The sequence below is a fragment of the Pelodiscus sinensis genome, chromosome 1, assembly GCF_052426305.1.
Source record: "Pelodiscus sinensis isolate ZL-2025 chromosome 1, ASM5242630v1, whole genome shotgun sequence".
In the NCBI taxonomy this organism is placed as follows: Eukaryota; Metazoa; Chordata; order Testudines; family Trionychidae; genus Pelodiscus; species Pelodiscus sinensis.
Genome location: NC_143052.1, coordinates 40069685 through 40084165, shown reverse-complemented (window position 1 = coordinate 40084165; position 14481 = coordinate 40069685). Strand labels below are relative to the sequence as shown.

General features: G+C 39.3%; 1 protein-coding gene across 4 annotated transcripts in view; it reads right to left on the bottom strand.

Moving 5' to 3' along the window:
• Window positions 1–270: 270 nt before the first annotated feature.
• Window positions 271–14481, bottom strand: part of ZNF800 (zinc finger protein 800) — a 40753-nt gene continuing 26542 nt past the window's right edge. For 2 of the 4 annotated variants that reach the window (XM_075928331.2, XM_075928335.2), the window contains exon 5: window positions 273–5234. In XM_075928331.2, the coding sequence (XP_075784446.1) occupies window positions 3547–5234 (1688 nt within the window). In that variant the 3' untranslated portion in view covers window positions 273–3546. Of the gene's footprint in view, window positions 5235–14481 lie in introns of all 4 variants that reach the window. The other 2 variants (XM_075928341.2, XM_075928348.2) reach the window with 2 other exon arrangements.

Genomic DNA, 14481 nt, shown 5'->3' with positions numbered 1-14481 from the left:
TAGATATTACGGAGCTGAACATGTAAGGATATCTATTTTTAATATTGGAAAGTCATAAGCAAACTAGGGGTCCTCTGTGCATATTCGAACTACATGAAACCATAGTTACAAAAGCATTCTAAATATAAGGATCCTACTTTTCTTTAAAAACATCAATATTCAGTCTTCCTGAGCATCAGTGTTTAAATCACAATTCTATTAACAAGAACTATGTTAAGCTTTACTTAACTAAAACAAAGACAAAATTTGTTTGTTTTTTTGATAATGATGTCTTAATTACATAATGAAGGTCATAAGTATGGAAGAAAGGGGTTCACTCCAACTGTTGACTCTCTCATAAGGCAAAAAGTATTTTTAATTGTAGTGGAATAATACAACAAATCAGACCCAACGATAGAGAAATAAAGTTTATAGAAATGTAAATATTAAAGTATAGCTGCTGATAGTAACTGAGCTGGTTTATGACTGAGGAAAGGCATTCTAGTTTTACTACAATTCACTTTTTTGTCTAAGCACACTTGTTATAGTAACTTCCAGTCTGATTTATTTCCATCAAATACAGTACATTAATCCAAACAAGAGCATGTACATTCAATACAGAACATTTTTAGCAACAGTTACAGTCCAGTTCCCATTCACAGTGTATTTTATTTTTAGTGCAAAGCACTAAAAAGGCCAAACATTTTTCTATTCATAAAAGCATATTTTTTAAACTCATGACCTTGTGATCAACATTTTTAGATTTTTTTTATACAAAATGTATATATGACACAAGGCACCTCCCTAAATAAGAGAGTGAACCTGTATAAAAACATGGTATTTCTTCTGATGTACAGTACCTTTCAAATTGTGGCAATTTGACACAAATCACTCAACAAATATTTTCTAAAAAGTAAAAATAAAAAAAGACACACATTGATGCACAGAAGCCTGCCAAGATTTCCATAATGGTAGGTGTGCTACTGTTTTGCTAAAATCTTGATTATAAAATAGACAAAAGGATCAGTAAGCATTTTGCAAATCCTACAATAACGGCAAGTGCTACCTAAAGTGGTCATTTAAAATCTTGTGAGAAAAAATACTGAGTTTCTTTCACACTATCCTCCCTTTAAATGACATTAAAAGAAATAAAACTAGCATTTTAAGAAGTGGTTGTGCATGGATTGTCTGTCTATAAAACATCAGAAAATATTCACTACCTTCATATTAACATTAGTGTGTTGTTCTTTTAAAACGGTAACTGAAAAATTAACTGCAACTATTATTAAAGTGCTTGTGTATAATATTTAAACACAAAATTAAGGAATAAGGGAATGTGTGGTTTTGTAAACTTCCTAGATGTTTACAAATGAAAGGTTGTCCTATGAACCATGCTTGAAAAAAAAAGTATTGGCAATATCACTGCAGCAATTTCAGAACAGTGAAATTCACTACATCCAAAAGTTGGAAAATTAATCCAACTGAATGAAGTTATGGCAAATACTAAAAAAATAGAATATTTCAGCTAATATACACTAATATGCTGTTTGCTCTTATACATTCATTTGTAATAAATTTAAAACGGTTCATAAAGCAAAAGTTTGCAAGCCAAGCAGAATACCACAAAGGGTATGTCTATGGAGAAGATTTGACCCTCCGGAGGTCGATCTTCTAGCATTCAATGTAGCAGGTCTAGTGTAGACCCCCCAAATGGAACACTGAGGGAAGCTTCTGCAGGCATCCTGTACTCCTCATTATGCAAGGAGTAAGGGAAGCTGATGGGAGTGTGTGCTCCCGTCTGCCTCCCGCAGTGTAGACGCTGCCTCAGTTTAATATCAGCTGAATCCAGCTATGCATTTTGCATAGCTGGATGTCATACCTTAAGCTGACCTGCCTGGTCTAGTGTAGACCAGGCCAAAGAGTCACAGAATTGGTTCACCAGCATTAGCAGTACTAAGGCCAGTATCTATGGTGACCTCTCAAGCTGATTTCCTAAATGAAAAAAAAGCGTTTTTATTAAGAAAATTTATTGTAAAGGGTTTTGTTTTTAAAATCACAGAAAGTTCATTTTCTATTATAACTTTGCTGAACTGCATAGAGACAAGAGTAGTTAACCGCTACAGATGCATGTTGTGCATTGCAAGTCAACAGTTACTTGACAGTGTTGGGATGAGACATTATCATATAACAAGCAATCAGAATTCTTATTAATTTAGCAAGAAAACAAGAGTTTGTAAAAGTATTTCCTCATTTTTCTTATGGTACCATTTTCAAGATATTAGTGGTTCTAACACCAAGTTAAAGTCTTTTCACTCAAATGAACTCCAAACTGTCCGTACATCACTTGATGTTATCTGAGGAGAAATGGGAATAAATTAATATTTTTAGTTTACCAGTACAACTTCTCTTACTAGTATTGCAACAGTGAAATCACTTTTAAATGCAAGGTAGTACTTAACAGTTACCAAAAAAAATTTTAACTCCTCTTTTCCTCTCAGGCAAGATTACTGTAATTTTAAGAGCTAACCCCACACATTTTTAAATTGTTTTCTTTAGCAGAGAGTGGTTACCAGATCACTACAAATCCACCCCTCTATACATGAGTGGTAATCAGCTGGTGAAGGTGAACCAAGACCTAGTTGCCTTCAGGAAGAGAGCATTTCTGAGTTGAAGTCAATAGCAGGTGCAGGACAAGGCATATGTATTTAGCCTTATTTTCACTTAAAATATATTTATTATCAGGAGAGAGTTCTGAAGTAATAATTTAAATACTCCCCTCCACACATACAGCCCCCCCCTTTTTTTTATTACAAATCTCTGCAATATCCAGAAATCAGTCAGGTAAAAACTGTAATGATTCTGCAACTTAGGATGGCCATTTATAGGTTATTCTTATTTAACCAAGAAATAATATTTCATAATTAGAAGACTACCTGTGCCATATTTTGTATGAAACAATAAAAACAATGAATCATAATGATAAAGAAAAAACACCAAATTTAAGGCCCTATCCTAGAAACTCTTACTCATGAAAAGAGATTTTTTTAGGATTATACTATTATGTTGACACAGTGAGGGAAACAATGAAATAAGTTAAAAGAAAAAAAATAAAAGTTTAAAGCTGTCTGGTTATTCCAAGTTAGATGTAGAGATTTATTTACTCTGCTGTAATTCATTTTTACATCAACTATAGACATATGGTCATAATATATTTTTGTAACTATCCTACAAGTGTGTGCATTGGCAGGATAAACCATGTGAACAAGTACCAAATAAGTGCAAAACTAAATTTAAAACATCTACTGTAAACATAAGCCAATGTAAATTGTTTAGAAGACCTGTACAGCCGAAATATATTAGGTTGCAACTTCCTGCAGAAGGAAAAAAGTTTAGAAATTGACTTCCAAGCCATTGAAAACATATTTTACTGAAGAAGCAAATGTAATATCTACATTACTTTTGCATTTCCTACACCATCAAGTCTATTGGAAAGCATTTGTTCAGCAACAAAATAGATTTAGAGGAGGCGTGGTTTGTTTGTTTTTAAATAGAGGCGAAACTAGTTTCTCACCAGACAAGAGCTTTTGATCTTGTACTTCTGCCTTTGGTTTTGGTTTCTTCTGGTGAATGAGACGCATTTGCCTTGTGAGTTTTCTTATGGTGTTCTAAAAAAGTCTTTTTTGCAAATGCCTTTCCACATTTATTGCATCTGTGAAGAGAAAAGTTTTTTGTGACTTTTACTTCTATGCCAACATCAGCTCCTTCAAACTTTTTACTGGGTGAGTTAGAGGCAACATCCTGTTTTGAACCAATCTGTCTTGCTTCATCCCTCTGAGGGCCTCTTTTTGCCACCTTATTTAGAACAAAATCAATAGGCTTTTTTATTGCTCTGATTTCTAAACTTGCAGTTATTTTACCAAGGTAACGTGATGACTTTTTATGAACTACAGTTATATGCCTTATTACATCACGTTTGCGACGTGTTTCATAAGCGCAGAGAGGGCACCTGTAGAATTTAACATAAATGTTATTTCCATCTGTGTGCAACTCTATGTGTTTTGTCAAGTTCTGTTTAGAAGTAAATTGGCGTTTACACAGTTTACAGTAAAGCTGCTTGAAGTCAAAGCCAGCTGAAAGTTTTGGCTTTCTTGTTTTTTGTTGACCACCTGCAGGTGGATTGGTTGATTTAGGGGTTTCAAGGTCTCGTTTAACTTTATTTTTCTGTGCTGCTGGTGTATTCTTTTTCTCATTTGAATGACTTGTTCCCTTTAATTCATTCTGTGGAGAAAGTGTGATGGAAGGGGTTGAAGAGTCTACAGAATCTGCTGGTTCAACTTTTACTTTTATTTCTGTGCCATTGGCAGTATTATTGGGTCCTTTCTCTCTTTTAGAGTTCTTTCCAGAAAGTGTTATCTTGTGAACAATTTGCATGTGTCGTTTAAGCATTATTTGGGAACTATATTTTCTCTTGCAAAGAAGGCATTTGCATGCAGTTAAATTGTATTCAGCCTTTGAAGAAGACTTTTGTTTTCGAGTCTTAAAAGATTTTTTAGCAGAAACTGTATCCAAGAACAAAGGCTGCCCAGGCTTTGTAGCTATATCAGGAGTAATGGAATCCCTCCTTAACCCCCTATGAACTTCATCAAAATGCCTCCTTACATTGGCTTTTGTAGCAAATGATTTATAACATACAGGACAACTTCTACCTAATGTTATAAGCACATTCTTATTTCGTCCTTTTGTGGAGCGCTGATTTGGTTTCTTCTTTGTTTCTATGTACTTCTTTAGCTCTTCCATCTTTTTTTTGTGTACTTTTCTAATGTGCCGACGTACACTACGTCTGGAATGAAATTCTTTTCTACACAGACAACAAATCAACTGGTGGCCAAAATCAGAATTATCAGAAGAGTCCAGTTCAGGATTTAATGCTGGAGGTTGTTCATCAGGAGTAGGCATTACATTTATTACAGCATTAGCAGGTGGTGACTCTAAAGTTTCTGTATCTGGAGTTGGAACAGTTTTGGGCTGCTCAGTAGTAGGTTCTTCTATTTGTGATGGAGCTTCATCAGGAGTACTGCTGATCTCAATGTTCTCTTCTGGGTTGTCAGTTCTTGAAACATATTGAAACACAGCATTCTGATTTGTTTCTATAGGTTCTAGCTTAATTACATATTCTTGTTTGTCCATTCTTGGATAAATCGCTTCCAGGAGATTATTTACAGCTTGGCTTTGTTTATCATTTACATCTGGGAGGTCTGTAAAAATAAAAAACATATAGTTTAATCTAGAAATCTCAAATTATTTCAGTTTTCATACGTTCATGTGAACTTTGAGTATTGGCCTAAACATTGAATTATGTGCCCACAAATTTTCTTTTTAATTCAAAATTCATGTTTGTACTACCTTCCAACACTTGCTATAATTAGAGCTAACCTAACAAGGAGGAATCTTGCTTAATTTGCAAATTGAGCCACCAGTTCCTATTTCCAGTAGTGGATTTTCTCTGGATAATCAACATAAATATTTTATTACGTTAGGATCAATGTCCATAAAATTATTAAGGATTTTGGTTTACCTCAGAGATTAACTATCGCCTTCTGGTACATTTGAACTGGCAGCCCCCAGTTTAACATGTGCTTTGTGAAAGAAAAGGAATTCCTTTCCAGGAAAATAAATCAACTACTGACCAAGGTCAAAATTATCCAGATGTAAAACATGACCTTGTTCTTTAGGAGTGTTACCTAATGTACAATATCATGAGGGGGAGATTTTTCTGGGGCTACAGTTAGCGTGTCTCAGTGAAGGACCTGCAACTCTGGCTGTTACTTCTCCCTGCCTCCCTCCACCTCCCAGCTTTGTCTATCAGATCCCAGATTTGCTAATTTTTAGGAGACACTACAAGGCCTATATATAAAACTGCAAGCTTTCCAGCAGGGAACATAAAAAGGGTTCAAGGATAAAAGAAGAATTTCATTTGTGGTGGGCTGGGAGTTTCACTGGCAGAAAAATGTTTTTATAAAATGGGAGGTGCCTAAAATGCAAGATGGGTGCTTGGCAAATTGAAATAGAAATACATAAAAAATATTCAATCATTATTTTTCAAAATAACCTTAATACTGTGGTCCTCAAAGTGCGGTCCACGGACCACTACAGGTGGTCCACAGCTTGAGCTCAGTCCCCCCCCATGCAGCGGGGAGCCCGCACTGCTGCTCCAGCCTTGTGGTCACCATGTAGCTGTGAGGCTAGAGTACCAGCTCTGGCTTCTCGCTTTGGGGGGTTGGGGGAAGAGTGATAAAAGCCCTGACCTTCCCCACCAGACCCAGCTCACAGAGAGAGGCAGTACGGGCTTCCCGCTGCGTGGGGGAGGGCCGGGCTGTGCTTCCCTCCCCCCCACCCTGCCCTGTTGGGGGAATGGCAATGCAATGATTTGCTGTCACATGCTGTCTGGTGGCTTTCCCCACTGCTACCATTAGCAAACCAATGGGAGCAGCAGGAGGCAGTGCTTGGGAGCAACAAGGGTGCAAAGCCAGGTAAGTGCCCCACCTCATACCCTGGCCCCCATACCTCAATCTCCCTCTCTCATCCCGCTCCCCTTGCCAAGACTCTGAGTAACCACCACCAGGTAGATTTGAACCTGGGACCTCTGGAGCTTAGTATAGGAGCCTCTATCTTCTGAGCTAAAAGCCAGATTTCTCTCAGCACATACAGTAGAGGTCTCTTGTTCTTCTTATCTGTTGCTGTGGTCTAGGTGCCACTGCATGGGACAGTGCATTAAAGCCCATTGCTTCTTGTACAGGCAGTCCCCGGGTTACATAGAATCATAGAATAATAGGACTGGAAGGGACCTCAAGAGGTCATCGAGTCCAGCCCCCCGCTCTCAAGGCAGGATCAAGCTCTGTCTACACCATCCCTGACAGATGTCTATCTAACCTGTTCTTAAATATCTCCAGAGAGGGAGATTCCACCACCTCCCTTGGCAATTTATTCCAATATTTGACCACCCTGACAGTTAGGAATTTTTTCCTAATGCCCAATCTAAACCTCCCCTGCTGCACTTTAAGCCCATTACTCCTTGTCCTGTCCTCAGAAACCAAGAGGAACAAATTTTCTCCTTCCTCCTTGTGACACCCTTTTAGATATTTGAAAACCGCTATCATGTCCCCCCTTAATCTTCTTTTTTCCAAACTAAACAAGCCCAGTTCATGAAGCCTGGCTTCATAGGTCATGTTCTCTAGACCTTTAATCATTCTTGTCGCTCTTCTCTGTACCCTTTCCAATCTCTCCACATCTTTCTTGAAATGTGGCGCCCAGAACTGGACACAGTACTCCAGCTGAGGCCTAACTAGTGCAGAGTAGAGCGGCAGAATGACTTCACGAGTTTTGCTTACAACACACCTGTTGATACAACCTAGAATCATATTTGCTTTTTTTGCAACAGCATCACATTGTTGACTCATATTCAACTTGTGGTCCACTATGACCCCTAGATCCCTTTCCGCCATGCTCCTTCCTAGACAGTCGCTTCCCATCTTGTATGTATGGAACTGATTGTTCCTTCCTAAGTGGAGCACTTTGCATTTCTCTTTATTAAACCTCATCCTGTTTACCTCTGACCATTTCTCTAACTTGCTAAGGTCATTTTGAATTATGTCCCTATCCTCGAAAGAAGTTGCAACCCCACCCAGTTTGGTATCATCTGCAAACTTAATAAGCGTACTCTCTATCCCAATATCTACATCATTGATGAAGATATTGAACAGTACGGGTCCCAAAACAGACCCTTGAGGAACTCCACTTGTTATCCCTTTCCAGCAGGATTTAGCACCGTTAACAACAACTCTCTGACTACGGTTATCCAGCCAATTATGCACCCACCTTATCGTGGCCCTATCTAAGTTATATTTCCCTAGTTTATCAATAAGAATATTGATCCCTTCCATCGGATCCCTACTTACAAACGGGGTGAGGCAACCCCGCACTAGCTGCTTCCCCCCAGCAGACCAGGGAGACGCGAAGCTAGCCCCCCCCCCCCCCAGCAGACCAGGGAGACGCGGAGCAGCTTTTCTCAGCAGATACCTCAGCTTGAGAATAAAGGACTGAGGGAAGTGAGGTGTGGGAGAATAAAACTGAGCTCTGGAGAAATGTTTGGGTAGAGTTTCCCCTACAATATATACCAGTCCCGACTTACATACAAATTCAACTTAAGAACAAACCTACAGTCCCTATCTTGTATGTAACCCGGGGACTGCCTGTACTTGAAAACTGCTATCATGTCCCCTCTCAGTCTTCTCCTTTCTATACTAAACAAGCCCAGTTCTTTCAGTCTTCCCTCATAGGTCATGTTTTCTAGACCTTTAATTATTTTTATTGCTCTTCTCTGGACCGTCTCTAGTTTTTCCACATCTTTCTTGAAATGTGTTGTCCAGAACTAGACACAATACGCCAACTGGGCTTAATCAGAACAGAGTGGAATGGAAGAATTATTTATTGCGTCTTGCTCACAACACTCTTGTTAATGCATCCCAGAACCATGTTTGCTTTTTTTGCTAGTGTGTCATACAGTTGACTCATATTTAGCCTATGGTCCCCTATGAACCTAGATCCCTTATTGTAGTACTCCTTCCTAGACAGTCGCTTTCCATTCTGTATATGTGAAACTGATTGTTCCTTCCTAAGTGGAATACTTTGCATTTGTCCTTATTAAACTTCATTCTATTTACCTCAAACCAGTTTGTCCAGATCATTTTGAAGTATGACCCTATCTTTCAAAGCACCTGCAATCCCTTCCAGCTTGATATTATTTGCAAACTTAATAAGCATACTCTTTATGCCACTAAATTATTCAAGATATTGAACAGAACTGGTCCCAAACCAGATCCCTGCAGATTCTCACTAGTTATGCCCTTCCAGCATGACTCTGAACCATTAGTAACTAGTCTCTGAGAATGGTTATACAGACAGTTATGCACCCACCTTACAGTAGCACCATCTAGGTTGTATTTCCCTAGTTTATTGATAAGGTCATGAGAGATTGTATCACATGCCTTACTAAAGTCTAGGTATACCACATCCACTACTGCTTCCTTATCCACAAGACTTATCTCATCTAAGAAAGTGATCTGATTGGTCTGACAATTTATTCTTTACAAATCCATGCTGGCTGTGACCTATCAACTTATTATCTTCCAGATATTTGCAGATTAATTCCTTAATTACTTGCTCCATTGTCTTTCCTGGCACAGAAGTTAAACTGACTATTCTGTAGTTTCCTGGGTTCTTATTTCCCTTTTTATAGATGGGCACTATATTTGCTCTTTTCCAATCTTCTGGAATCTCTCCCGTCTTCTATGATTTTTCAAAGACGGTAGCTAAAGGCTCAGATATCTCCTCTATCAGCTACTTGAGTATTCTAGGATGCATTTCATCAGGCCCTGATGACTTGAAGACACCCAACTTTTCTAAGTAGTTTTTAACTTGCATCCACTGTTGCTCCTGCACCCTCCCTCCAGGTCACACACTGCACCCTCCCTTGTTCTTGCTTCCTCTCCCCTGGCTAGACACCCTACTCCCAGGCTACTTCTGCATCCCACCTCCCACCCAGACCTTGCACCCCCATCCCATTCCACCCGCTGGCAGTCCTGTCCTGCACACTGAACCCATTTCTGTCCCCATCCTAGAGCCTAAGGAGGTCCACAAAATCCACTAACCCCAGAAAAGTAAATCTGGCCTATGGGAAGCTCTGCACTTCAGTCTCCCTGTTCCTTCCTCTCACCTGTGAGGTTGGAGTGCCACTGGAGTGAGATATTTCAGTTGGGGACCACATCAGTGGGGATTCTGGAGGAGTTTATTGCTTCTCATTTGTGTGGTCCCCAACTGATTTTTCTGTAGGTCAGTGGCCCTCTACCCAAAAAAGGTTCCCCACCCCTGCCATAAATAAAGATGACATTGAAACCTTTTTGTGTTGGGCATAAATTAATATTTTACTTTATTTAAAATGAAGTTTGATAAACTAACATGAGAAAGTTAATATCTGTTTAACAGTTTAATTTAAACCATTCACCCTAGCTACAGCACTATCAAAATGTCTCAGGTATAATCACATAATTAATGGTGAGTTTCCATTAGCAAATGGTGGTCCATGGAGAGGTCTGCATTGAGCCAGGTAGTCCACGGGCCAAAAAAGTTTGAGAACCACTGCATTAATAGGACTAGAATTCAGAATATCTAAATCTGTGTAAATAAATCAAGATTTATTTTAAAGCTACTTATATTTCAATTTTCAACAGTGATATTGATATTAAAATATTTGCAACAGAAAGGTCAAGGCAGAATAAGGTGTTTTAAACTCAGATGAGATTGTTTGTTGATGTTTATGACAGACTAAAAAGGATACTTATTGATCATTTCCTCCAAGTGAAATGAGTTCCATTTATAATGAGCCCTCAAACAAAACACTCCTAATGTGTCACTCAGGATGAACTATCCTGAGAATCTTAATCACCAAAACAAAATTAATGGGACACATTTTCCCTGTAATTCCAATATTTCCAAGATATATTATAAACTGTCTCTAAAGATAACCTTAAAAGGAGTGGTCAATAACTTTGCAGTTAGCTAGAGATAAAGAAAGCCCTGTTAGATCATCCAGACAAGATGCAAGTATACTGTGCTTGATTTGGAATGTGAACATTAAACCAATGTTATGGTTTTTGGTCTCTCTCAACTAAACTGAGTACCTAACATTTTTCCTAAAAACAATCAAGTTTACTAAAATAGTTGGCTGTGACAAGAGACCACAACAAAATGGCTGTCTGAAGCCCATGAAGTGAGGTAATAGCAAAGCAACTTGTCTTCCCCAATTTCCAAAACCTACTAAAAACTCCTTAAGAAAACTAAGCACAAAGTGGCAGAGGATGGATTCTCCAGGAAAATATGAAAATTAAAAAAAAACCTTACTCAGGAGAGTGTTTCTGACTAGCAGTGTGAAGGGATTTCTAAGAATTCAAATGAACACACGGCAGGCAAATCAGACAAATGCCAGGGCTGAAGAAAATCAAATGGCTATCAAAGCAAGCATACTGTAGTAGGGGATCTCTGCCAATAATTCCATGAGATATATGAGGACCAAGCTTCTTTTAGTCAAGAAGGAAGTTGCTGACTTGGAATAACGTGTCATATGCTAAAGACTGGCCTAAGAGAAGCAAGTAAGAGTATATATGTACATTGCAGTTGGATACTCAGGCATGGCTGGCCTGTGCCAGCTGACACAGACTAAGGGGCTGTTTAATTGCAGGATAGATTTCCAGACTCAGGCTGTAGCCTGGGTTCTTGGATCCAGAAAAGGTGGGAGTTTCCCAGGCTATATGTACACTATGCTGTTTTGTGCAAGAAATATGCAAATGAGGCAAAGCATGGAATATCACCACGCCTCATTTGCATAATTAATGAGCAGCTGCTTTTTGTGCAAGAGGCTTTTGTGCAAAAAGGAGCCGTCTACATGGCTCCTTTGAGCAAAAACCCCCTCTTGCACAAGAGCCGTTCTTCCTGAAAAAAAGCGGAAGAATGGCTCTTGTGCAAAAGCCTGTTGTGCAAAAAGCAGCGCTCATTAATTATTCAAATGAAGCACAGTGATATTCCACGCTTGCCTAATTTGCATATTTCTTACGCAAAACAGCACAGGGTAGACATAGCCCCAGAGTTTGGTGAGTAGCTCAAGGCCAAAAGTCTTCAATGAAATTAACTGGTGCCTTAGCAAAGCCCTGCAAACCCAAGTCAGCTGGTTTGAGCCAGCAACTAATGTTTAAATGCAGTGTAAAAATACTCTCAGAACCAGATGGAGTATAGTTTGATTCTGCTTATACTGGATTACATAGAAAACAGAGTGAAAAGGAACAACAGAATGAAGGAACGACTAAAAATGCTGAAGGAGGAAACCTAAACTGGTATGTCAAAAGTTTAATTGTGAAGTCATTACAGCTGAGCTGTCTGTAAAGCACACAAAACATAACTCCCATGAGACTATATAAACCCCAGAGACCTAATGTTGAAATGTCACAGTTATCAGCAGAAAAAAATAATTATGAAAAAATCAGAGTAGCCAGAGCTCAAACTCAAAGACAATAACCTCTCGGCTCTAACTTTAAAAAAGCACAAAGCGCTGGGGAAATTATAGCAGCACTCAGGTGGGCAGATATCAGCTGAAAAAGATTATTCCCATTTAGCTTTTAAAATCAGTGTTGCACAGAAAAAAACTTTAAAGAAGGAAAAAGTACACTCAAGATGCTTGGGATAGAAATCAAAATCTCAGATGTTCAAGATGATTCTCCAGAGGTAGTAGCTACAGATACACCACTGAAAATCCCTTGGCAAATGGTAAAACCCAGGAAAAGGGAATTAGGAAAAGAACAATCTAATAATCTAGGGGGCAATACTGGCAATGGCAGAAGTGAAACTGGAAAAAAAAAAAAAAAAAAAAGAACTGTGATACTAGAGGTGTAACCTAAAGACTAACCAAGAGATTTCTTGGGAGTTTCCAGGAAAGACCAACTGAAAAGTAATCATGTTAATGTTACCAAAAAAAAAGTATGAAAAGTATGCTTTAACTGGGATGATCAGTCATAGCTCTATTCTACAGTTTAAAACAGACCGAGGTGGACAAATCACCACTCGTGAGCCATATATGGCTTTTTCCACAGTTAAATTGCAACTTGTGGAGCCCCACCCCCCATTCTCCACCTAATCAACTGGGTGGAACAAGGGGCTTCTCCCAGGGTATGTCTAGACTACATGGCTCCGTCGAAGGATTACCCAACATAGTCAATGAAGCAGGGATTTAAATAATTCCCGCTTCATTAAAATAAAAGTGGCCACCGCACTATGCCAACAATCAGCTGATCTGACACTGTGTGGCAGTCTAGACACAGTTCGGTCAAGAAGGGAAGCCTTTGTCGACCACTCCCTTATGCCTTGTGAAACAAGGTTTACAGGAGCGGTCGACAAAGGCTTCCCTTCTTGACCAATCCATGTCTAGACTGCCACGCTGTGTCGGATCAGCTGGTTGTTCGCATAGTGCAGTGGCCACTTTTATTTTAATGAAGCAGGAATTATTTAAATCCTGGCTTCATTGACTATGTCGGGTAAACTAGTTTACAGGGCTCCGTCGACGGAGCCATGTAGACTAGACATACCCCCAGAGATGAACCATGCCCCACACAACTTCTTGAATCAGGCCCCCTTCCAGGTGCACATACCCTTTTCCTTTAAAGCCCCTCCCTATAGCTCCCAAGTATTAGCTCCACTTGGCAAGGCAGCAGCAAACAGGTTAAAGCTGTTGCTTTAGCTCCTTGTGAAGAAGCAGCAGCAAAAGCACTGGCTTTTCCTGCATCTCTCAGCTGTAGCCTCTACCCTTGGCAGAGGCTCCCAGCTTGCTGGTTCCAGTAGCTGCTGTGCAGAGAGGCAGCCCTATGACACCATGTGACCAAGTGGGGACAGAAAACCCATGTCTCACCCTCTCACCCCTTCTGCCCAAGGCTCTGCCCCTTCCAGGAGTGCAGAGCTAGTCCCCCCTCCCCCACCACACACACACTTACACACACGCATTGCCCTGGGGCCTGGCAATCCTGTTGGCTCCCCTGGCTTTTCCAAATAATCTACGGTACTATCAAGCCAGCAAGCTTAATACAGTAGCGGATTGGGGACACTCTAATCCAACCAATTTGTCTTTATTGAACAAGCCAACACTAGGTTACCCTGAAAAAAGCCACTGCCTCCACAAATGTATATACACCCTTTAGCAAAGGCTACTCAACGAATAGAATTAGGTGGTAAGAAATTCTTTTCCTTGCCAATTATGCTCACTGTAAATAATCCCGATTTTATCCCATATCACAAAACAGGGAACTTCATAAATTGGAGAAGCCATGGAATCCCCATGGGTGGCCAGCTATGCAATAAAGGAACTATTCTAACGTACTTGGAAATAAAAACTAATTTTAACTAGTCTGCTCTCTCCGGGTAGCAATTCTTTCAAATCAAGCACAAACACTTTCTAGAAAACCTATTTTACAGAAAGAGCTGACTTTAATAGAAGTGATGACAGCTGGTCAATTAGAAAACAAAACACATAAGTAATTAATATCAATCTCTATAGACTTTACCAACAACAAAAACAACAAAGAGTCCATATATGACACACTGGGAAAAGGATGTGGCTAGACAAAATTACCACAGAAAAATGGTGTTTGAACTGGAAAAGAGAAGAAGACAACCTCAGTCTGTAACACAAGAGAAAGAAAAATTCTTTCAGGTAGTGTTTCAATGATATTTCACACCAGTTAGGGTAAAAAATGAATACTGACTGGTAATTAATGTTGGATAAAATGTGATGAAAAAGGAGATTTTTATATGTATGGTTGACATGTCCAGTCATTAAAAAGTATTAGGATGAACCCATAACTATGGTCTACTTAAAGCACAGAGCGATGACAATTTCCATGTGTTCGT